This window comes from Nicotiana tomentosiformis, chromosome 1, assembly GCF_000390325.3.
Source record: "Nicotiana tomentosiformis chromosome 1, ASM39032v3, whole genome shotgun sequence".
Classification (NCBI taxonomy): domain Eukaryota; kingdom Viridiplantae; phylum Streptophyta; class Magnoliopsida; order Solanales; family Solanaceae; genus Nicotiana; species Nicotiana tomentosiformis.
Window position 1 is genome coordinate 158303910 of NC_090812.1, and position 24562 is coordinate 158328471.

General features: G+C 39.5%; 4 protein-coding genes and 1 long non-coding RNA gene across 7 annotated transcripts in view; 3 read left to right on the forward strand and 2 right to left on the reverse strand.

Moving 5' to 3' along the window:
• The window catches only part of LOC104108577 (uncharacterized), an 11512-nt gene extending 8379 nt beyond the window's left edge, over positions 1-3133 (forward strand). Inside the window, exons 2-5 of the mRNA XM_070175519.1 lie at positions 231-444; positions 1054-1470; positions 1815-2857; positions 3043-3133. Coding sequence (XP_070031620.1) covers positions 231-444; positions 1054-1470; positions 1815-2857; positions 3043-3133 — 1765 coding nt within the window. The remainder of the gene's footprint in view (positions 1-230; positions 445-1053; positions 1471-1814; positions 2858-3042) is intronic.
• Positions 1-24562, reverse strand: part of LOC104088648 (putative disease resistance RPP13-like protein 1) — a 140136-nt gene that overhangs the window by 36717 nt on the left and 78857 nt on the right. The window lies entirely within an intron of this gene.
• Positions 1-24562, reverse strand: part of LOC104092742 (putative disease resistance RPP13-like protein 1) — a 99486-nt gene that overhangs the window by 33074 nt on the left and 41850 nt on the right. The window lies entirely within an intron of this gene.
• LOC138891800 (uncharacterized) lies at positions 19585-21760 on the forward strand. The gene is made up of 2 exons (XM_070175522.1): positions 19585-20084; positions 21721-21760. Exons 1-2 carry the CDS (start codon positions 19585-19587, stop codon positions 21758-21760), a joined length of 540 nt encoding a protein of 179 aa, XP_070031623.1.
• The window catches only part of LOC138904153 (uncharacterized), a 5876-nt gene continuing 4993 nt past the window's right edge, over positions 23680-24562 (forward strand). For both annotated transcript variants that reach the window (XR_011413386.1, XR_011413387.1), the window contains exon 1: positions 23680-24471. This is a non-coding gene — a long non-coding RNA (uncharacterized lncRNA). The remainder of the gene's footprint in view (positions 24472-24562) is intronic.

Here is a 24562-nt window from a genome sequence, read left to right on the forward strand (position 1 = left end):
GGCGCCGGTGGGAAAGACGAATTATTAATGGCATATTTCAGTCAGAGTTTGAGTGGGGCGGCTTAAGAATGGTACACCCGCCAAGACGCTAGCAGGTGGTACACATGGGATGACTTGGCTTAAGCCTTTGCTCGGCACTTTCAGTACAATATAGACATTATCCCGGATCGCCTATCTTTGACCAAGGTAGAGAAGAAGCCCAGTGAGAGCTTTAGGGAATATGGTTTCAGATGGAGAGAACAAGCTACACGGGTCAATCCTCCAATGGAAGAAGGTGAGATGGTTGAGTACTTTCTTCAAGCCTTAGAACCTACTTACTTTGGCCATTTGATCTCAGCCATAGGTAAGTCCTTCAACGATATGGTAAAGATAGGAGGAATGGTGGAAGAGGGACTCAAGTCAAGCAAGATCATTAGTTACTCCGCCATAAAAGCAACCACACAGGTAATTCAAAGTGGCACCAGAAGCCTGTTAGGTAAAAAGAAGAAAGATGATGTCCCTATGTTTGTCTCTGGATCAGGGCATGGCCCAAGCGGTTCGCCTCACCAATACACCCAACCTCGACCCCAACCTCCAGCCTACACCCAAGCTCCATATAATCCATCCCAACATTATTTCCCACCACAAGACCCGTAATATTCAGTCAGACCACCCCAATACCATGTTCACCATGCACAGTCATATGCGCAACCCCCTCCTTACCCGCAATGGCGTGCTCCAACTCCACAAAATCCTTATCCACCCCCACAACCATACCGAAACCATACTGGTCCAAGCTTTTGACCAAGGCCAGATTATAGAAAAGAGAGGCAGCAGCGTAAAGAAACCTTCACCCCTCTTGGAGAGTCGTATACCAGTTTATTTCAAAGGCTGAGGCAGTTGGACGTTTTGAGGACGATTGAGCCAAAGATACCAAATCCACCTCCACGGAACCTCGATTATTCCCTCAGATGTGCATATTGTTCTGATGCCCCAGGGCACGACACAGAGAAGTGTTGGAATTTGAAGAGGGCGATCTAAGAGCTTATTGATACAAATCAAATTGTGGTCCAGATCCCGGAGGCACCAAACATCAACCAAAATCCTTTGTCGGGCCATGCAGAGACACATATGATCGAGATAGTTCATAGGGATGGGGAGCCCAAGAACTCTTCCAAGTCTGTCATGATGATCCGGGCTAGCGAGAGTAATCTAATTAAAGCTCCAGATTCTGCAGAAGCAATGCCCTTGACAGTTGAAATGGTGTCGGAGAAGCTAAGCGCTCTCAACGTGAAGCCATCTATATTGGTTGTGAAAGGGCCTCCGATTGATGTTGAAGCGAACCAGGAGAAGCAAAAAGTGGTCGTGCCAGGGGTCCCAGGCAAGCCTGTCATAATCGTGGAAGGGGCTCGTATTACCCCCGTTATTATTAAGCCAGTGACCCAATTACCAATGGTTGACACAAAGGCCGTCCCATGGAATTACAAACAGGTGATAGTAACATATAAAGGGAAAGAAGTAGAGAAAGAAGTCAATGAAATCGGAGGAATAACTCGTTCTGGGAGATGTTTTACCCAGAAGAACTGAGGAAAGCCAAGCCATTCAAGGACGGCCACATCCCAGTAAAGAAGCCGGTCACCGAAGAATAGGCTGAAGAATTCTTGAAAAAGATGAAAATGCAAGACTATTCCATTGTAGAGCAGTTAAGGAAAACACCAGCTCAGATCTCCCTTTTGTCTTTGCTGATACATTCAGATGAACACCGCAAAGCCCTGATGAAGATTTTGAATGAGGCCCATGTTCCTGATAAGATCACGGTGAACCACTTGTAAAAGATTGCTAACAAGATTTTCGAAGCAAACAGGATCACTTTCTCAGATGATGAACTTCCTATAAGGGGTACAGAGCACAACCGAGCTCTTTATCTCATAGTGAAGTGCGAAGATTCTGCTATCTCAAGGGTACTGGTTGATAACGGTTCTAGTGCAAATATTTGCCCTCTGTCCACTTTGCAAAAGTTGAAGATCGGCACTGAAAGGATCCACATGAACAATGTATGTGTTCGAGGCTTTGATGGAGGAGGGAAAGATTCTGTCGGTGATATAATGCTCGAATTGTTAATAGGGCCAATTGAGTTCACTATGGAGTTCCAAGTGCTAGATGTGGCTGTCTCCTACAACTTGTTATTGGGCAGGCCCTGGATACATGCTGCCAAGGCAATCCTGTCTTCTCTGCATCAAATGGTAAAGTTCGAATGGGACAGGCAAGAAATAGTTGTGCACGGTGATGAGAACTTATTTGCTTATAATGACACAATTGTTCCATTTATTGAAGTTGAAGATGATAAAGGGCCTTGGGTGTACCAAACGTTCGAAACAGTGTCTGTCGAGAAGATTCCTGAAGGAGAATGCATTCCAGGTCCAAAGCTACCCTCCACGTCCGTCATGGTAGCAAATGAAATGTTGAAGAATGGTTTTGTGCCGGGCAAAGGCCTGGGTTTGTCTCTACAGGGTATTGCACATCCGGTGTGTCCACGCAAAAGATTCGGTACATTTGGTTTGGGATTCACTCTCACAGGGAAGGACATGAAAAAGGAAAAAAATTTGAAAAGAAAGGCATGGTCACTTCCTAAGCCTGTTCCACATATCTCCAAGTCTTTTGTCAAGCCAGGGGTCACAAAACGCCCAATATCAGCAGCCCCAAAACCTGTGGTCGACTTTGATGAAGAGTTGATCAAAAGGTTCCAGAGTCTGTGTGATGAGGTTAATATGGTGGAAATCGGGGAAGGCTCCAGTAATGCCGATGTGCAGCTCGTTGGGCCAAATGTGAAGCTTAGCAATTGGAAAGCAACTCCCCTCCCCACTCGGAAGGAGTTTTGGTAGTTTGCTTTGTTTTCCTTTCTGTTATCTGGGTTATTCCAGGGTTGTAATCCAGATTTCTTATTTTTTGCTTGTTTTGATGTACAAACCCTTCTATCCTTTTATTTTCAATGAAATATAATTTCTCGTTTTCCATTATTCCTGATAGCGTTTCATTTTGGTTTTGTTTCTTTTTTCTGTACAGTTCTTTTTATGCTGGTTTCAATGACATGACATGCATGAGGAATTTTCAGCCAAATCTTAAAAGCCAATCTAATTCCGAAATAACAATCTGAGAAGTAGAGTGTGATGATGAAACAGAATATGATGAAGAAGCAGCATTTCAGGAAATCAGTAGAGAACTGAATCACTTCGAAGAAAAACCCAAGCCCAATCTGAATGAAACTGAAGCAATCAATTTAGGAGATCAAGATAATATCAGGGAAATCAAGATAAGTGTGCATCTCAAACCACACATTAAGGAAGAATAAATCAAAGCACTGTTGGAATATAAAGAAGTTTTTGCATGGTCGTATGACGACATGCCGGGTTTGAGCACTGATTTGGTAGTTCATAAATTGCCAACTGATCCGGCATTCCCTCCAGTCAAGCAAAAGTTAAGAAAATTCAAGACTGACATAAGTGTGAAGATCAAAGAAGAAATCACAAAGCAGCTTGACGCAAAGGTCATTCGGATATCCCACTTGGTTAGCTAATGTCGTGCCAGTACCAAAAAAAGATGGTAAGACCAGGGTCTGTGTTGATTATCGTGATCTCAATAAGGCAAGTCCAAAAGATAACTTTCCATTGCCGAACATCCATATTCTGATCGACAATTGTGCCAAGCATGAAATTGGGTCTTTTGTGTATTGCTACGCGGGATATCACCAGATCCTGATGGATGAGGAAGATGCAGAAAAGACAGCATTCATCACACCATGGGGGACATACTGCTACCGAGTAATGCCATTTGGTTTGAAGAATGCTGGGGCAACTTACATGAGGGCAATGACTACCATATTTCATGACATGATACACAAGGAAATTGAGGTTTATGTAGATGATGTGATCATAAAGTCAAAGAAGCAGTCCGACCATGTTGGAGACTTGAGAAAGTTTTTCCAAAGGCTCCACAGGTACAACCTCAAGCTCAATCCGGCAAAATGTGCATTTGGTGTCCCGTTCGGGAAACTATTGGGATTCGTAGTCAGTGGACGCGGTATTGAGTTGGACCCATCAAAGATCAAAGCCATCAAAGAATTACCACCGCCAAAGAACAAAACCGAGGTGATGAGCCTTCTAGGAAGGTTAAACTACATCAGCAGGTTTATTGCTCAACTCACGACAACTTGTGAGCCCATCTTTAAGTTGCTGAAGAAGAATGTTGCGGTTAAGTGGACTGATAAGTGTAAGGAAGCATTTGGTAAGATTAAGAGTTACGTGTCAAACCCACCTATGCTGGTCCCGCCAGAACCTGGGAGACCTTTAATTCTCTATTTGACAGTATTGGATAATTCTTTCGGTTGTGTGTTGGGTCAACACGACATCACGGGCAAGAAAGAGCAAGCCATTTATTATCTCAGCAAGAAGTTCACTCCTTATGAGGTTAAGTATACTCTTCTTGAAAGGACATGTTGCGCCCTGACTTGGGTGGCACAAAAGTTGAAGCATTATCTGTCATCCTACACTACTTACCTCATTTCTCGCATGGATCCTCTAAAGTATATCTTTCAGAAGCCTATGCCCACAGGAAGATTGGCAAAGTGGCAGATTTTACTCACAGAGTTTGACATCATCTATGTGACTCGGACCGCGATGAAAGCCCAAGCCCTGGCCGATTATTTGGCCGAGAATCCGGTGGATGAAGAATATGAGCCACTGAAGACTTATTTTCCTGATGAAGGAGTGATGTATGTTGACGAGGCTGATCATGATGAAAAACCAAGTTGGAAACTTTTCTTTGATTGAGCTGCTAATATGAAAGGTGTCGGAATAGGGGCTGTACTCATTTCTGAAACAAGGCATCACTACCCCATAACAGCTCAGCTTCGATTTTATTGCACTAACAACATGGCTGAATACGAGGCATGCATTTTGAGTTTGAGACTATCTATAGACATGGGAGTTCAGGAAATATTGGTTTTGGGAGATTCAGATTTGTTGGTTCACCAGATTCAGGGAGAATGAGAGACTCGGGATTTGAAGCTCAAACCGTATCGACAGTGTCTGCATGATCTTTGTCAACGATTCAGTTCAGTAGAATTCAGGCATATTCCCAGGATTCATAATGAGATTGCCGATGCTTTGGCTACTCTAGAGTTAATGTTACACCATCCGGATAAGACTTATGTCGACCCTCTGTAAGCATGTAATTTTTGACCCGCGTAACTTTTAAAAGGAATATTTCAAAAAAAAAATTGTTTATTTTTATTTTTAATAGGATTTCAGTCAACTTTTAGTTTTAATTTTTTAACATATGTTTGAAAATACAAAAATAGTTTCATGTCATAATATAGATATTTTAATTAATTAGGATTGATTTTACATTTTTATTGTATGACATTTTAGGAAAAGAAATTAAAATTTTAGCTTTGTAGAGTTAAAGGACCACCTTTAAAGGCAAATTTGGCGCAAACTTGAGCCCAATTTCTGACAGCCTACTCCTCCTTTCAGCCCATTTATCCATTCCCTAACCCACAACCCTTTTATAATAAAAAAAACCTAAATCCCTAAAGGAAGAGAGGAAAAACAACCACAACAGAGACGGTCTCCCTCTTTTTGGACAAAACTTCCCCTCTCCTTCGACACCATTCCTAGCAGCCCGCTTCTCCATGGTCACTCTCTCACCAACACACTGATCTCTTCTCTCACACATTCACATACACACGCAATTCAGGGAGTTAAAGGGAAAAATCAGAAGCACACACGAAATGGTTGAAACAAGAGAACTGAGCAACTGGAATTTTGAATTGAGATATGAAAGCTAATTCTCTTTCCTGGGTTTTTCAAAAGAGATGTGGAATCCAAACTTATTGCTGCTTTTCTCCATTTGAGTTGTTGAGCTTCTTCTTAAAGTTTTTTTTTGACCTTTATATGGTCCAGCTTTTATTGTTTCCGCTGCTGTCGAGGTAATTTTCTTCCTTAAATTATGCTTCTGTTTGATTTTGATGTCATGAAATTATAAGAATATGTATGCTTTGAACTTGAATTGAGATCTGTGAGTGTTTGTTATTGAATAGGCGTTAATGTTACATTTCACTTTGAATCTAAGATGATTCGGTCACTATATTCCATATGCTTGCTTTGAATATGTCAGATTTCTATCGAAGTATGCTAATTAGTGACTAAAGAGCTTTTTGTATTTTGAAATCAGTTATGTTAGAAGTCACATTTTGCAGATCTAATTACTGTTCAAACTGTTTGGTTAATTAAATTCTGGGAACACTTATGGAACCAACTGAAGTTCATGTATAAAAGTGTCAATATAAAGGGCAGAGTTTAAGAATTGGTCATTTATGACATGTATGGTTTGTAATATTAATTTCAATTGTTGAAACATCAAATCTGTAGCCATTTAGTTGTAATTTGAGATTTCCTCCATAATTTGAGATTTCCTCCATATGAGTAGTTCATTCTTTAATTCATGAGTACTTTGTTTGATGAAAATGGTTCAAATTAGTATTGTAAATGTTAAGTAAATGTACATTTTCATCACAGGTGATTAGAGACAAAAGAAATTCAATGTTTGGACATGCTAGGCCTCAATAGGGGACAAAATTGATTTACTTGGGTCACCGCCCAATACGTTGAATTAACTTAAAGAGTCAAATGGACTCTGAAACTCATTAGGTCGCTGTTGTTCATGAGTGGCCTCAGTCATGCACCAAACATGTTAATCAATATTACTAATAAAATAGTAGTGCGGCAGTTGTTTGTCAAACGCCTTGTTAGGTCCAAACATAGTTACCTCAACCGATTGCCCATTTCACTACCCAACAGCAACAACTCTACTAGCTTAATCAATTTTGTAGTTTGGTCACAATAAATCGTTCTTAAACCTTCATGCTTGATCTCAAACTTAGGAAAATAATCACTCATGAACCTCGTAGCTTGCTTTAGGCACGATTAATATAAATTATCGTGGCCATGGGTACGGTTCCCGTGGCATGGTCACGATACGTAATCTCCAATTCGGGTGTGCATTTCATGTGGCCCGATCATAACTTCAAACAATAATAAAAATAAGCATGTCGTAAATCGCGGGTGCATTTCATGTGGCGCGGTTTGCGATGTGTGCCAAAATGACAAGTGTACTACATCGTGACTTGTTCTAGAAATAAATTTCATAAATATTAAAAGCGGTATAGAAACGGTAATGCACAATAGATTTTAAAACATGTAATAAATCAGATAATTAGGCCAAATATTAATTGTTGAGCGACCGTGCTAAAATCACGGAACTCGGGAGTGCCTCACACCTTCTTCCGGGTTAACAGAATTCCTTACCCGGTCTTCTGTGTTCGCGGACCATAAATAGAGTCAAATTTCCTCGATTTGGGATTTTAAAATAAACCGGTGACTTGGGACACCATAAATTATTCCAAGTGGCGACTCTGAAATAAATAAATAATCCCATTTCGATTAATGTCACTTAATTTGGAAAAACTCCCTTATCCCCTATCCCCCTGCGGGAAAAAGGAGGTGTGACAGCTCTGGCGACTCTGCTGGGGATCGAACCCAGAATCTCTGGTTCAGGGTTCATAATTCGAGCTTAGAATAGCTGTTATGATTGGCTTTCATGATTGTCTGATTTTTACGTGTTTGAGCCTAATGTGCTAAATGCCGCTTTTTTTTACCGCTTTGATATTGTGTGAATTGTATATAAATTGCTCTGAAGCCCTTCTTCTCTCTGAGTCTTCTAAATCTTCTGGGAAGCGTGCGCTTCGCGTGGCTTCTTTTCTGTTAGAGTCATATCCTAATTTTAGAACGAGGTTCGGACAAGTTGCAAAGCCGGTGAAGCTTCTGGATTCCCGGTACGCTGCCCCCCCGGCTCGAGTTGTCCGCTCGGGTAAGCCAGGTCTAGAACAATACACCCAGGATTTAAACTTAGAATAACATAGCCTCATACCGGATCCCTATTAGGAACGTTTGTTTGCATCACGTGCATTTGACTTTGGGACTCAACACAGGGGTTGGGTCTGTCCAGGACAGGTGTACCCAAATTAAAAGACCATCCTGATGCATTTTAAGTGCTACTTGTGTATTCATTTGTTTCGGCTTGCATGTTGACTGGCTGCTAGCATATGGAAAGAAAATCAAAAAAAGAAAGGAAAAAATGAAAAAGAAAAAATAACAAGAGTGAGGTAGGTATTTTAAAAAAAACATTTCGAAACTCTGCCGAAATTTTGAAAAAAAAAGGAGAGAAAATAAGCCAATGTTATAAAAATTCAGGTTTCCTTGTTCCGTCAAAACTGGCAGAACTACGCGGTCTGATTCTCACCGGATGTGAGATACGTAGGCAAACCTCATCGGTTCCGGCCCACAATTTTCAAAAAATCCAAAAATATTTTCCTTTACCTCCTCTTTAGAAAGTCTTTCTTTTAGACCACAATTCTCAAAAAAAAAAAAATCGAAAAATATTTTCCTTTACTTCCTTCTTTAGAAAGCCATTCTTTTAGACCCCAATTTTTTTTAAAAAAATACAAAAACATTTTCTTCTTAATTTCTTCCCAAAATCCAAAAATATTTTCATTCTTCTTTCGAAAATTGAAAAGAAAATTCAAGATTCAAAAATATTTTCTTTTTTTTTTCTTTAGAAGTATTTCTTTCATAAATTCAAAATAAAAGTCCATAAATCCAAAAATATTTCCTTTCTTTGTTTTTAGAAGTTTTTCTTTCGAAATTCCGAAAAAGAAAAATCAAAATTCAAAATTCAAAAAAAAATATTTTCTTTCTTCTTTAGAAGTCTTTCTTTTCAAAAATTAAAAAAAAAAAATCGAAATCCAAAAATATTTTCTTTCTTCTTTATAAGTCTTTCTTTCGGAAATTAGAAAAAAAAATAGTTAGTTTATTTCCTTTATTCTTAATCTTCCCGAACTACGCACGATCTGATTCATGTTCCCACATGATACGTAGGCAACCCACATCAGGTTCGATCGACCAAAAACAAAAATGAAAAAAAAATGATGATAATAATAAGGACCGACTGAGTCCATTCTAACGTGTCTCTTGTTTTGAATTGTAAAGAAAGATTGAGGTGGTCGGTTTATGGTAAGTTGGCAACACAATATCCAAGGGAAAAATGCCATTGACAACTGGCATCGAAGCTGTTACAAGTGCTCAAGAGACTCAGGGTCAGAGGGTTCTACAGGAGTCTACTGTGGTTGAGGAAAATAGAGTACTGAAGCAGCAAATGACTGAAATGTGTCAAGCATGGGCCAATGGCCAAGGACCGCCTTTTTCTATTCATGGTTTCCCAGAGTCCACATCCATTTTGACTACTACCATTCCGGTCTCATTGCCCGATCAATCCTATCCACCTGGGTTCAGTCTTTATCCCAACTGTATGACTACAACTGAAACTTCTGTTGCGCACTCCCAAAGTGTGCCATTGACAACCAATCAGACAACCACTACTGTTATACCCGTCTTCACCATCCCACAACCGACGGTGGTGCAAAAGAAAACTCACGAGTCACAATTTGCTACCGAGCAAGAACAATACCATTCTCCTGAGTACCACTCGTACCTATTTGATCTTCCTGCAAAGATTGAGAATCCTGCTCGTAAGATGCCACAAGAAGAAATGACCCAAAGAATGAAAAGCTTAGAACAGCAGTTGAAAAATATGCAAGGGTTGGCAGGTAAGAAGAGTGTTGCCTTCAAGGATTTATGTATGTTCCCCGATGTTCGTTTGCCACTTGGTTTCAAGATCCCCAAATTTGAAAAGTATGATGGACACGGCGACCCCATAGCTCACTTGAAAAGGTATTGCAATCAGCTAAGAGGTGCAGGAAGAAATGAAGAATTGCTAATGGCTTATTTTGGGGAAAGCTTGACAGGGGTGGCCTCTGAATGGTTTATTGATCAAGACACCTCTCACTGGCATGTCTGGGATGACATGGCCCGGGCCTTCGTCAGACAATTCCAGTACAATGTCGATATCGCCCCAGACCGCAATTCCCTTTCTAACTTGAAGAAGAAACCAACTGAAAGTTTTAGGGAATATGCCATTAAATGGAGGGAGCAAGCGGCTAGAGTTAAGCCACCCATGGATGACCACGAGCTAATCACTGTCTTCCTTCAGGCTCAAGAGCCAGATTATTTCCAAAACATGATGTCCGCAGTGGGCAAATCCTTCTCGGAAGCAATCAAAATTGGGGAAATGGTTGAGAATGGCCTTAAGACAGGCAAAATTATAAGTCAAGCAGTTCTCAAAGCTGCAACTCAGGCTGTAAAGATTGAATCTGATAATTTTAGTGACACGAATGAGAAGGATGAAGAAACCATGATGACAATAAGGTCGAGAAGAGGTCCTAGGAGAACATCTCGAAGGTATGAGCAGCCTCATCAGGTTTCCGATGATTCCCCTGAGCACTACTATCCACCTCAGAACCCACAATACTCTATTGCTCCATTTCAGTATGTTGTCCAGCCACCAAGACACCCCAGAAGGCGAGCACCAGCACCGCAAAATCTCCACCAGTCTCCACAAAATTTTCAAATGCCCTATAACCCACAACGGAGCCAGGGGTATAGAGGGGAACAAAGGTTGAAAGATAATTTTACACCAATAGGAGAGTCCTATGCAAATGTGTTTGAGAAATTAAAGCATTATGACATGATTGCACCTATTCCTCCAAATCATGTGGACCCACGTGCAAGAAACTTTGACCCTTCTAAAAGGTGTGAATACCATTCCAATGCCCATGGGCACAATGTTGAAAGTTGTCGGGATTTGAAAAGAGAAATAGAAAGGATGATCCAGGAAAAACTGATTGTGATCCAAGATAATGACACCCAGAATATCACGCAGAATCCTTTACATGCACATGATGATGCACACTTTGTGGGGATGATGTGTGGTGACATGGAGTATGAGAATCCTCTCGGGAATTTGCCGACTGAAATTGGAGAAGGCCATGGTGATTCTGATGAGCAAATTTGTGGCTAAATGTCAAGATTAGCAATTGAAAAGTCATTCCCTCCTCACTAGGAAGGAATCTTGGTAGCTTGTTTTGATGTTTTTTCTATTATCTGGGTTATTCCAGGGTGTGATCCAGATTTTATTTGTTTTATTGAGTCAAACCCTTCTATCCCTCTATTTTGTTTGTGTGAGTCTTGTTTGTCCGTTTTGTTGCTATTTTCATTAGCCGGGTTATTTTAGGGTCGTAACTCGGATTTCAGTTTGTTTGTCTTATTGTCAAATCCTTCTATCCGTTATTCAATGAAATACAGTTTGTCCTTGTTTCATTCTATGCTTAGTTCTTTCGCCGCTAGTTCTAGTGACATGACATGCATGCGGAACTTTTGGCCAGATCTTAGAAAACTGATTTAAGCTTGAATTGGATAAATGAGAAAAAGGAACTTTTGAGGATGAATAAAGAGTTGAAACACTTGGGAATTAAGCTCGAATAAAATGACCCGTGGAGGTTAATGATCTTTACCTTCAAATCATTATGAAGGTCGGGTTTGAGGAAGAATCAATTGAAGTTTATTAGAAAGTTTGACATTAAGGGATGGAAAGTGTTTTTCGACCACGACAAACCAAGAAGACAAACATGGTTATCAATGTTGTGACCGCAAAAGATAATATGTTTGGCGTTCTCGAGGCTGGGAGGCCCTTTTTGTGCTATCTAAACACTTTATACCCTTTGTTACCCCTTTTGAGCATGTGTTATTTTCTTCGACCACCCTCTTTTGGAATCAAGTTTAGAGTTAAAAGTCCAAAAAAAAAAAAAGAGTCCATGCCCAAAGAGTACAAACTGGGGCAACTCTTAGAAAGTACAAGTAAAAAAAAAGAAGAAGAAAAGAACAGTCAAAAAGCTCATGCCCCCAGAAAATAGAAGTTGGGCAACTTGTTTTGAAAAAAAAAAAGAAAAAAAAACGAAAAAAGAAAAAAAAAAGAGCAGAAAGAAAGATGAAAAATAATAGTTAGGTCAGATGTTTGAACTACGTTAGACCTGATTCTTTAAAAAAAAAAGATACGTAGGCAGCCTTACACGGTTCGGTCCAGCCAAATAAGAATTCAAAAAAAAAATCCAAAAATCCCCAATATCTGAAACTGGGGAAAAGATTTTATTTCACTTTTAAAAGAGTCGATTCCAAGAGTTGTAAAGTGTACAATCCATCATATTGAGTCTACTTAGAGCCTCCATGCCGACCCATCTTTCCAACCCTATCCAAAAATCTTCCAAATAAAGACCTCCCGATATGCCTTCAAGAATGCCAAGAAACGCATGCAAAGAGCAGCAGTTGTCACACGACATAGGACACTGTCAAGTTGCTCATACAAGAAAGCAAAAGAAAAAGAAAAATAAAGTAGAAAAAATGAGAGAGTCTTACTAGTGAAAACCCTCACGGGCACTGTAAGACGACGGTAAGCATAGATGAATAAATGAGAGAGACTTGTCGGTGAAAACCCCTCGGGGCACCACTAGTCGAAAGTGAGTCATGAAGTTGATGCAAAGAATTGGCACAAACAAGCCCGACTTCAAATGTCATAGGAATGGTAAAAGGAAAGATTTGATCAGTTTGGAAGATCAGGCCGCTAAGTCCAAAATGCATGTCATGATCATAAAAGCTAGCTGCCCCCCTCCCCCCCAAAAATAAAAAATAAAAAAATAAAAAATCTTCCTCCTTTCCTTCCCGACAGGGGTATTTCTTGTTAATATTGTTTCTTCGCATCATTGTGTCATTCGCTCTGAGTCAGTCCTTGTCAAAACAAGCAGGAAAAGATTTCAAAATCTGCTACCAGCTTTTCAGTTGCACAAGGTAAATTTGGCCTGCACACTCAGTTGTTACAGTCAACATGCATTGAGGATTCATGCAAAGGCTTCCCCCCAAAAGACTATTGTCAACCTATTCGGGTAAAGCAAGCAAAGATAACCTCAAGGTTAATCAGAGATTCTCTGAAGTACCGAACAATGACTATGAAGAGTGCACATCATGCAAAAGGCTCTTACCAGTTGTGATTCTCTCTGATGGACAAATTGCTTCAAAAGCAAAGCCATTCAAGATATCAGAAAGGTTATCCAAGAAAAGAAATCTCTTTTTGAGATAAGGCTGACTGAGCCACAAATAAAAATGATGCTGGGTGTGAAATAATCATGGTTGATACAGAAAGTAAAAGTCCCTTGTAAGGAAAAATAGAGTCTCCCAGCAGTGCAACCAACTACCAATGCAGTCAGTCTTCCAAAAGTGGTATGATCACAAAGTCAAGCCACCCAAGACTCAAGGCCGCAAACCGACCACCACTTTTAAAACTGACAAAATTTTTTTTGTTTGAAACAGGAACAAAGCAATGCAAGGAATTTGGGTTTCCAAAAAAAAAAAAAAGAAAGGAAAGAAAAAGAAAAAAAGAAGAGAAGAGCCGACAAAAGGGAAGTTTCTCAAATCTTTGCCTTTATTTGTCTTGCTAGTGTGCATAAAATATTGCCATTGCTCTTCACATTTTTCCTCCTAGAATCAAAATCTTAGTCTGATGAATCTTTCTCCTAAGATAAGAAAACCTAGTCTGATGAATTTTCTCCTAGGATAAAAATATCTTAGTCTGATGAATCTTTCTCCTAAGATAACAAAAAAAGACCTAGTCTGATGAACTTTCTCCTAGGATCAAAGTCTTAGTCTGATGAATCATTCTCCTAAGATAGAAAACCTAATCTGATGAATTTTCTCCTAGGATAAACGTCTTAGTCTGATGAATCTTTCTCCTAAGATAACAAAAAAAAGGGACCTAGTCTGATGAATCTTTCTCCTAAGATAACAAAAAAAGGGGACCTAGTCTGATGAACTTTCTCCTAGGATCAAAAACCTAGTCTGATGAATTTTCTCCTAGGATAAACATCTTAGTCTGATGAATCTTTCTCCTAAGATAACAAAAAGACCTAGTCTGATGAACTTTCTCCTAGGATCGAAGTCTTAGTCTGATGAATCACTCTCCTAAGATAGAAAACCTAGTCTGATGAATTTTCTCCTAGGATAAACGTCTTAGTCTGATGAATCTTTCTCCTAAGATAACAAAAAAGGACCTAGTCTGATGAACTTTCTCCTAGGATCAAAATCTTAGTCTGATGAATCTTTCTCCTAAGATAGAAAACCTAGTCTGATGAATTTTCTCCTAGGATAAACGTCTTAGTCTGATGAATCTTTCTCCTAAGATAGAAAACCTAGTCTGATGAACTTTCTCCTAGGATAGAAGTCTTAGTCTGATTAATCTTTCTCCTAAGATACCAAAAAAAAAAAGACCTAGTATGATGAATTTTCTCCTAGGATAATAAGTTTAAAAAAGGGAAGTCTGAAAGAAAAAAAAACAAAGGTCAACTTTTAGTTTTCTTGAGTCATCAATCTTTAGTTTTCTTGAAATCAGGGGTCCCGCCTGGAGAATAGGGTCAGTTTTTAGTTTAGTCAAGCTTAGTTTATAGTTTTCTGCAAGCTCAATCTCAAATTTAGGAGACGCACTTCCTAGTTTGGGTTTTTCAGATTTTTATTTCTTTAGGAGACACACATCCTAGTCGAGTCTTCAATTTTTCTCTCATCATTGCATCCTTCATCAATATCATAGGTAATTCATAGTTCTGCTAATAACTCACAGATCTTCCTAGTGTAAACTGGGGCAGAAAAAGTTTCTTTTGTTGTTTCCGTTTTGTTGTAGTTGCAGGCGCCCACCTGGAGAACGAGAGAATTAATTTCAAGTTTTAAAGTCATCAGGCACCCACCTGGAGAATGAGGGAATTTGTTTTAATTTTCAAGTCATTTGCAGGCGCCCACCTGGAGAACGAGGGAATTCATTTCAGTTTTAAGTCATCAGGCGCCCACCTGGAGAACGAGGGAATTTATTTTAGATTTAAGTCAACATCAGGCGCCCACCTGGAGAATGAGGGAATTCATTTCTGTTTTAAGTCAGCACAGGCGCCCACCTGGAGAATGAGGGAATTTATTTCAAGTTTTTAAGTCAGCAGGCGCCCACCTGGAGAACGAGGGAATTCATTTCAAGTTTTAAGTTAGCAACAGGCGCCCACCTGGAAAACGAGGGAATTCATTTCATGTTTTAAGTCAGCATCAGGCGCCCACCTGGAGAATGAGGGAATTTATTTCAAATTTTAAGTTAGCATCAGGCGCCCACCTGGAGAACGAGGGAATTCATTTCAAGTTTTAAGTTAGCATCAGGCGCCCACCTGGAGAACGAGGGAATTCATTTCAAGTTTTAGGTTAGCAACAGGCGCCCACCTGGAAAACGAGGGAATTCATTTCATGTTTTAAGTCAGCATCAGGCGCCCACCTGGAGAATGAGGGAATTTATTTCAAGTTTTAAGTTAGCATCAGGCGCCCACCTGGAGAACGAGGGAATTCATTTCAAGTTTTAAGTCAGCATCAGGCGCCCACCTGGAGAAAGAGGGAATTCATTTCAAGTTTTAAGTCAACACTAGGCGCCCACCTGGAGAATGAGGAAATTCATTTGTGTTTTAAGTCAGCACATGCGCCCACCTGGAGAATGAGGGAATTTATTTCAAGTTTTTAAGTCAGCAGGCGCCCACCTGGAGAATGAGGGAATTCATTTCTGTTTTAAGTCAGGCGCCCACCTGGAGAATGGAGGAATTTATTTCAAGTTTTTTAAGTCAGCAGGCGCCCACCTGGAGAATGAGGGAATTTATTTCGAGTTTTAAGTCATCAGGTGCCCACCTGGAGAACGAGGGAAGTCATTTAAGAATTCAATTCAAGTTAGAAGTAGTAGAAGCTCGCCTCAAGAATGCGAGCTGACAGTCCGAGATGACCAAATGAAGAAGTCTCAATCCAGAATAAAAGAAAAAAAAGAAAAAAGAGAAGTGAATCCAAAATGCATAAGCCGATGAAAGACATGAACTGCTCAAGACATGGATGAATACACGAGCACCGCATGTCCGGTCTTGATCCGAAGAAGCTGTAGAAGAATGAATCAGCACCTGCAGTTAGCAAGCAGCAAGGTTCAAATCAAAAGTCTGCATGAAGAACCATTTAAGCCTCAAGATCAAGCTTCAGAAGACTTATAGATAGGAATCTTATAACTCATAGCTGACAGGCTTAGTTAGTCTTTTTTATTTTTTTATTTTGATGTAATAACAGGACCGCGGACCGGAACCTCGACGGAACGGTATCTCACTCGACTCTGTCATCCTCTCCACACACTCCATTACTTCATTCACCTCTGAACTACACGTGACCTGATTCCTTTAAAGCCAAGGATATGTAGGCAGCTCAAATACCAGGGCTCGGTAACAATCTTTTATCCGTCTTTGTTTCGTTTTGAATAAGCATCGGGTCATAAATCAATTACGTTGCTTATTGTTCTTTGCTCCAAAAACTCTTCGTGTTTCCAAGCAAAGAGGGGCAGCTGTAAGCATGTAATTTTTGACCCGCGTAACTTTTAAAAGGAATATTTCAAAAAAAAATTGTTTATTTTTATTTTTAATAGGATTTCAGTCAACTTTTAGTTTTAATTTTTTAACATATGTTTGAAAATACAAAAATAGTTTCATGTCATAATATAGATATTTTAATTAATTAGGATTGATTTTACATTTTTATGGTATGACATTTTAGGAAAAGAAATTAAAATTTTAGCTTTGTAGAGTTAAAGGGCCACCTTTAAAGGCAAATTTGGCCCAAACTTGAGCCCAATTTCTGACAGCCCACTCCTCCTTTCAGCCCATTTACCCATTCCCTAACCCACAACCCTTTTATAATAAAAGAAAACCTAAATCCCTAAAGGAAGAGAGGAAAAAAAACCACAACAGAGACGGTCTCCCTCTTTTTGGACAAAACTTCCCCTCTCCTTCGACACCATTCCTAGCAGCCCGCTTCTCCATGGTCACTCTCTCACCAACACACTGATCTCTTCTCTCACACATTCATATACACACGCAATTCAGGGAGTTAAAGGGAAAAATCAGAAGCACACACGAAATGGTTGAAACAAGAGAACTGAGCAACTGGAATTTTGAATTGAGATATGAAAGCTAATTCTCTTTCCTGGGTTTTTCAAAAGAGATGTGGAATCCAAACTTATTGCTGCTTTTCTCCATTTGAGTTGTTGAGCTTCTTCTTAAAGTTTTTTTTTAACCTTTATTTGGTCCAGCTTTTATTGTTTCCGCTGCTGTCGAGGTAATTTTCTTCCTTAAATTATGCTTCTGTTTGATTTTGATGTCATGAAATTATAAGAATATGTATGCTTTGAACTTGAATTGAGATCTGTGAGTGTTTGTTATTGAATAGGCGTTAATGTTACATTTCGCTTTGAATCTAAGATGATTCGGTCACTATATTCCATATGCTTGCTTTGAATATGTCAGATTTCTATCGAAGTATGCTAATTAGTGACTAAAGAGCTTTTTGTATTTTGAAATCAGTTGTGTTAGAAGTCACATTTTGCAGATCTAATTACTGTTCAAACTGTTTGGTTAATTAAATTCTGGGAACACTTATGGAACCAACTGAAGTTCATGTATAAAAGTGTCAATATAAAGGGCAGAGTTTAAGAATTGGTCATTTATGACATGTATGGTTTGTAATATTAATTTCAATTGTTGAAACATCAAATCTGTAGCCATTTAGTTGTAATTTGAGATTTCCTCCATAATTTGAGATTTCCTCCATATGAGTAGTTCATTCTTTAATTCATGAGTACTTTGTTTGATGAAAATGGTTCAAATTAGTATTGTAAATGTTAAGTAAATGTACATTTTCATCACAGGTGATTAGAGACAAAAGAAATTCAATGTTTGGACATGCTAGGCCTCAATAGGGGCCAAAATTGATTTACTTGGGTCACCGCCCAATACGTTGAATTAACTTAAAGAGTCAAATGGACTCTGAAACTCATTAGGTCGCTGTTGTTCATGAGTGGCCTCAGTCATGCACCAAACATGTTAATCAATATTACTAATAAAATAGTAGTGCGGCAGTTGTTTGTCAAACGCCTTGTTAGGTCCAAACATAGTTACCTCAACCGATTGCCCATTTCACTACCCAACAGCAACAACTCTACTAGCTTAATCAATTTTGTAGTTTGGTCACAATAAATCGTTCTTAAACCTTCATGCTTGATCTCAAACTTAGGAAAATAATCACTCATGAACCTCGTAGCTTGCTTTAGGCGCGATTAATATAAATTATCGTGGCCATGGGTACGGTTCCCGTGGCATGGTCACGATACGTAATCTCCAATTCGGGTGTGCATTTCATGTGGCCCGATCATAACTTCAAACAATAATAAAAATAAGCATGTCGTAAATCGCGGGTGCATTTCATGTGGCGCGGTTTGCGATGTGTGCCAAAATGACAAGTGTACGACATCGTGACTTGTTCTAGAAATAAATTCCATAAATATTAAAAGCGGTATAGAAACGGTAATGCACAATAGATTTTAAAACATGTAATAAATCAGATAATTAGGCCAAGTATTAATTGTTGAGCGACCGTGCTAAAACCACGGAACTCGAGAGTGCCTCACACCTTCTCCCGGGTTAACAGAATTCCTTACCCCGTCTTCTGTATTCGCGGACCATAAATAGAGTCAAATTTCCTCGATTTGAGATTTTAAAATAAACCGGTGACTTGGGACACCATAAATTATTCCAAGTGGCGACTCTGAAATAAATAAATAATCTCATTTCGATTAATGTCACTTAATTTGGAAAAACTCCCTTATCCCCTATCCCCCTGCGGGAAAAAGGAGGTGTGACACCCTCTACATATCCAAGTCCATGATCAACACGCTTATTGTAATGTGGTTGAAGAGGAAATTGATGGTGAACCTTGGTTCCATGATGTCAAAGAATACATCGAGTCAGGGATATATCCGGCACACGCCACAGGTGATCAAAAGAGAACCATTCGACGTCTGGCTAGTGGATTTTTTTTGAGCAGAAGAATCTTGTATAAGAGGACTCTAGATCAGGGACTACTAAGGTGCATAGATGTTAAACAAGCTTCGACTATCATAGCCGAAGTGCATGCCGGAGTTTGCGGGCCACATATGAGTGGTTATGTCTTGGCAAAGAAGATTCTTCGAGCAGGTTATTATTGGATCACCATGGAACGTGATTGCATCAGATTTGTTCGTAAGTGTCATCAATGCCAGGTGCACGGTGATTTGATTCATTCCCCGCCATCTGAGTTACACACAATGTCTGCACCTTGGCCCTTTGTTGCTTGGGGCATGGATGTCGTTGGACCAATTGAGCCTGCGGCATCGAATGGGCATAGGTTTATTCTGGTGGCTATTGATTACTTTACCAAGTGGGTCAAAGCTGTAACTTTCAAGTCCGTGACCAAGAAGGCAGTGGTAGATTTTGTTCATTCAAATATCATTTGCCGATTCGGAATTCCCAAGGTAATCATCACAGACAATGCGGCTAACCTCAACAGTCATTTGATGAAAGAGGTATGCCAACAGTTCAAGATTATGCATCGAAACTCCACTCCGTATCGTCCTAAGGCAAACGGAGCTGTTGAGGCTGCTAACAAGAACATAAAGAAGATACTTCGCAAGATGGTGCAAGGTTCTAGGCAATGGCATGAAAAGTTGCCTTTTGCTTTACTGGGTTATCGCACTACTGTTCGCACTTCAGTAGGTGCAACTCCCTATTTGCTAGTGCATGGAACTGAGGCAGTCATACCTGCGGAAGTTGAGATTTCATCCCTTCGGATTGTTGCAGAAGCTGAAATTGATGATGATGAGTGGGTCAAAACCCGGCTAGAGCAGTTGAGTTTGATTGATGAAAAACGATTGGCAGCAGTATGTCATGGTCAATTGTATCAGAAAAGAATGGCAAGAGCATACAACAAGAAGGTGCGTCCTCGAAAATTTGAAGTGGGCCAGCTAGTATTGAAACACATCCTTCCACATCAGGCTGAAGCTAAAGGCAAGTTTGCCCCAAACTGGCAGGGGCCGTTCATTGTGACAAAGGTGTTGCCCAATGGTGCCTTGTATTTAACAGACATAGAAGGCAAATGTGTAGATATGGCTATCAATTCTGATGCAATCAAGAGGTATTATGTATGACTTCTTTGCTTACTTTCAATCACATTCTGTACTTGCCGTGTTCAAAGTTGGAATGACGAAGGCATTTTATTCTGCTACCCAAGCACTTTTATCCTTTGTTACCCCTTTTGAGCCTTATTTGTTTTCTTTCATACCCCTCTTTTGGAATCAGAAGTAGAGTTAAAAAAAAATTAGTTTGGAACTACGTTAGACTTGATTCCTTTTAAGGATACGTAGGCAGCCTTACTCTGAGGTTCAGTTCCATCAAAAAAAAATCAAAATTCCCCAGATTCAAAAAAAACTGGGGCAGAAGTTTTAGTTTTGCAATAGGTCTGATTCCAAAAGTTGTAATTTTGAACCCTTTCATCTTAAGTCATGTTGAGCCTTATACCACCTTTCTTTCTAACCCTGTCCAAAACCTACACTACAGTCCAAAGAAAGACCTTCTGATCAACTTTGAGGATGCCAAGTCAAGTGAGATGGAGGTATTATTTACATCATGGGTAGCACCTTTGTTCATGGGCACAAGGAAAAGTGAATAAATGAGAGAGTCTTATTGGTGAAAACCCTCACGGGTACCATAGGGCGATGGTGAGTCGAGAGAAAATGCAAATGAGAGAGTCTTATTGGTGGAAAACCCTCACGGGCACCATAGGGTGATGGTGAGTCGAGAGAAAATTCAAATGAGAGAGTCTTATTCAAATAAGGCGACAATGAGTTGAGATAGGAGCAAATGAGAGAGGTTTGATAGTGAAAACCCCTCGGGCCATTACAAGCCGAATGGGGTTCATGACTTTACAGAGAAATTGAATTATGGAAACCCGGTTTTGAAGTATGAAGACATGGCATGAACTGAAATGTGATTAGTTGGATGGATTAGGCTGATCAATCCGAAATGCATGTCATGATCATTGGAGCTAGTTGCTTCATTCAGATAAGTATCTTTTCCATTTTTTTTCAAATAGTCATTTTTTTTCTCTTTTCTTTTTTATTCCTAATTCCCAGAGTCACTTCGCTTCGTTTCTTTTGGGTCTATTTTTCTAAGTCTCTGTCAAATTAGTCTTTTGTTAAGCAAGCAACAAAGGACTTTAAAGCTCATTACCAGCTTTTTATTTGCCCAAGCAAAATTCGGACAGGCACATCACATGTGACATGATTTAGAATGAGCAATGCAGTGGTAACTGAAGTTCAGGTGGTCAAGTGATTCATGAATTTGTAGGAAATGCAAAGGTTCAACAGTTGTCAGAATGAAAGTGCCATACGACGAGTTGAGTGTAAGGGATTCAAGTCATTTAGAGGTTTTGTGGTCGAGGTCCGATTGAAAGGTCAAACAATTCTTTGTAGCCCGAAGCAGCCAATCAAAATGAAGCGGGGTAGTGGCAGAAGCAGACACTTTCAGCAAGGATGCCACAAACTAACCGCCACATTTTCAAACTGACAAAATTTTCTTTGTTTTAAGCAGGGGCAAGAAATCTTGTTCGCTTTGCCAGGAATCCCCATGTGGAAAGCATGTTCCAGATAAGTTCAGTTTTAAGTTTTCAGGACCCTCCTGGATAATGGGATTCAACTAACACTCTAGAATGTTCCTGGCATAAACTAGGGCAGAAAATTTTCTCTGTTTTGTCTGTGTTGTCATGATTGCAGGTGCCCACCTGAAGAACAAGGGAATTCATTTCAGTTTTAGGTTAGCAGGCACCCACCTGAAAAACGAGAGAATTTATTTCAAGTTTTAAGTCAGCAGGCACCCATCTGAAAAACGAGGGAATTTATTTCAAGTTTTAAGTTATCAGGCGCCCACCTGGAGAATGAGGGAATTCATTTCAAGTTTTAGCGTCATCAGGCGCCCACCTGAAGAACGAGGAAATTTATTTCAAGTTTTAAGTCATCAGGCACCCACCTAAAAAATGAGGGAATTCATTTCAAGTTCTAAGTTAGCAGGCGCCCACCTAGAGAATGAGGGAATTCGTTTTAAGTTTTAAGTCATCAGGCACCCACCTGAAAAATGAGGGAATTCATTTCAAGTTTTAAGTCAACATCAGGAACCCACCTGGAAAACTAGGGAATTCATTTCAAGTTTTAAGTGAGCAGGCGCCCACCTGGAGAATGAGGGAATTCATTTCAAGTTTTAAGTCAGCATCAGGCACCCACCTGGAAAACTAGGGAATTCATTTCAAGTTTTAAGTGAGCAGGTGCCCACCTGGAGAAAAGGGAATTCATTTCAAGTTTTAAGTCAACATCAGGCACCCACCTGGAAAACTAGGGAATTCATTTTAAGTTTTAAGTGAGAAGGTGCCCACCTGGAGAAAAGAGAATTCATTTCAAGTTTTAAGTCATTGGCAGGCGCCCGCCTGGAGAATGAGGGAATTATTTCGAGTACAAGTCATTATCAGGCGCCCACTGGAGAACGAGGGAAGTTATTTCAAGTTTTAAGGCAGCATCAGGCGCCCACCTGGAGAATGATGGAATTTATGGCAAGTTCAAGTTAGAAGTAGCAGAAGCCCGCCCAAGAATGCGGTTCGACAGTTCGAGATGCACAACAGAATTGTAGAACATTCAAAATCAAGTCTTGAAGACCTATGGATAGGGATCTTGTAATTTATAGCTGATAGATTTGCTTAGTTTTCTTTCCATTTTGATTTTGATGTAATAACAGGACCATGGACCATAGCCTCGAACGGTACCTCACTCGACTCTCCAACTTGTCCTTCCATCATTCTCCAGAACTACAATGACCAGATTCCTTTATAGCCAAGGATATGTAGGCAACCTACGAAGCAAGGTTCAGTCAAACTCTTTCAAAACGCTTCCCATGGAGTATCCAAACATGCAAAAATTGCTCGTATTTTCTCACTTTATCTTTGCCCGAAAACTCTTCGTGTTTCCGAGTAAAGTGGGGCAGCTGTGAGCACGTGATTTTTTGCCCGACGGAAAATACTCCTATAACTTTAAAATATGTTTTTCTAATTATTTTAATTTTTATAGAATTTTTAGGAATTTCTTGTTAATTGTTGCTTGCATTTAGTTGCGTATTTAACATTTTAAAATCATGAGAAAAATACCAAAAATGTCTAAAATATTTCATGCATAGCATTTTAGGTCTTAATTGCATTTAGGATTTAATTATATAAGTTAATTGCGTTATTAAACAAAAAATCAAAAAAATATTGTTCATTTTTACATTTTAGCTTTTAGTTTTAAAATTAGTAATTTTATTTCTTTAGTTTTAAGTTAATTAATTATTTATGCAGTAGACATAGATAATTAAGTTTAATTCTATAAATTAGACAAAGTTAGGACTTAATTAGGATTTTTAATTAATTTTGAAGATTTGTTTTTTTTAAAAAAGAAAGAAAGCAAAGAAAAGAAAAGAAGCCCTTTTTAGCCTTAAAACCGGACTGGGCCAAAAGCTCTCAATGGCCCAAATACCCCACAAATCGCCCAGCCCAACTCTTTAAACATGCCTGACTCGCCGACCAAACCCATTAACCCGCCCTAATTTCCCCTTTAATCTTAGCCACTCATCCCACTCAGATCCAACGGCCCCAGTTAATTCCCTCACCCCAAATATAAATCAAATCTTAACCTAATTCCTAACAACCCTAATCCCCCCACCAGCAACACCCTTTCTTCACCAAATGCCTCTGCCCGCCTCAACTCCACCCAAACCCGCCAAAGACCCGAACCCAATTCCCCACATGATCCATTACTCATCTCCTTTCTCCACGTCACTCTAATCCTAACGGATTTCTGACAAGAAACAGAATTATTCCTTCCGGATTTCACGCTTTCTCTTTCTTTCTCTTTCAGATTCATTTTTTGTTTGGCGATATAGGAAAAATGTGAGGCGTAGGATCGAGTTACATTCGATCTACTCCCTACATCTGTCATATCTCATCAATTTAGGGATTTTTGAGAGCAGGGGAAGAAGATTGGAGAGGGCCATATATATATATATATATATCTGAGGTCTAAAGGAGAAGGAAGAAGAATGGAGAACAAAAGTTTTTTGGGGAAAATTAGAGTTTGAGAAAAGGACTTCTCTTCATTTTTTTATTTTTGTTTTAACAGTTTAGTTTAAATTCCAAAAAAAAAATACAAAACAAAAATAATAATAATATAGTTCTTCAATTTCTCCTTCGACTTGGTTTCTTCATTGGTTTTACTTTGGATTTCGGGTGTCAAGTATGGAATTCGATTGAGTCGTTTGTCGACTCGAGTTTTGTTCGAGGTTCGTTTGAGGCAGTGGGAGTTAGAGTTCAAACATTCCGGATTCCGGTCGTGTGGTTCTATGTTTCTTCGGTTTCTTGTGGTTGTTTTCTCGTTCGGATTTTGGATTCAGAATATTGTAGCCGAAATTCCTACTTTTTCCTATTGAAAGAAATTTACATCCATCAGGTTTGTTCCTCTCTCCTTTTGTGTTTGTTCTGGTGTTATTAAAATATGATAAAAGCCTGGGTTAGGGTATTTGAGTGTTTTAATTTCAGTT

Bases quoted from the DNA above. Each gene is read 5' to 3' on its own strand.
- LOC138891800 (XM_070175522.1), top strand. From the start codon at position 19,585: ATGGTGCAAGGTTCTAGGCAATGGCATGAAAAGTTGCCTTTTGCTTTA. The intron at 20,085-21,720 runs GTATTATGTATG...TCATGATTGCAG, and splicing joins AATTCTGATGCAATCAAGAG to GTGCCCACCTGAAGAACAAG.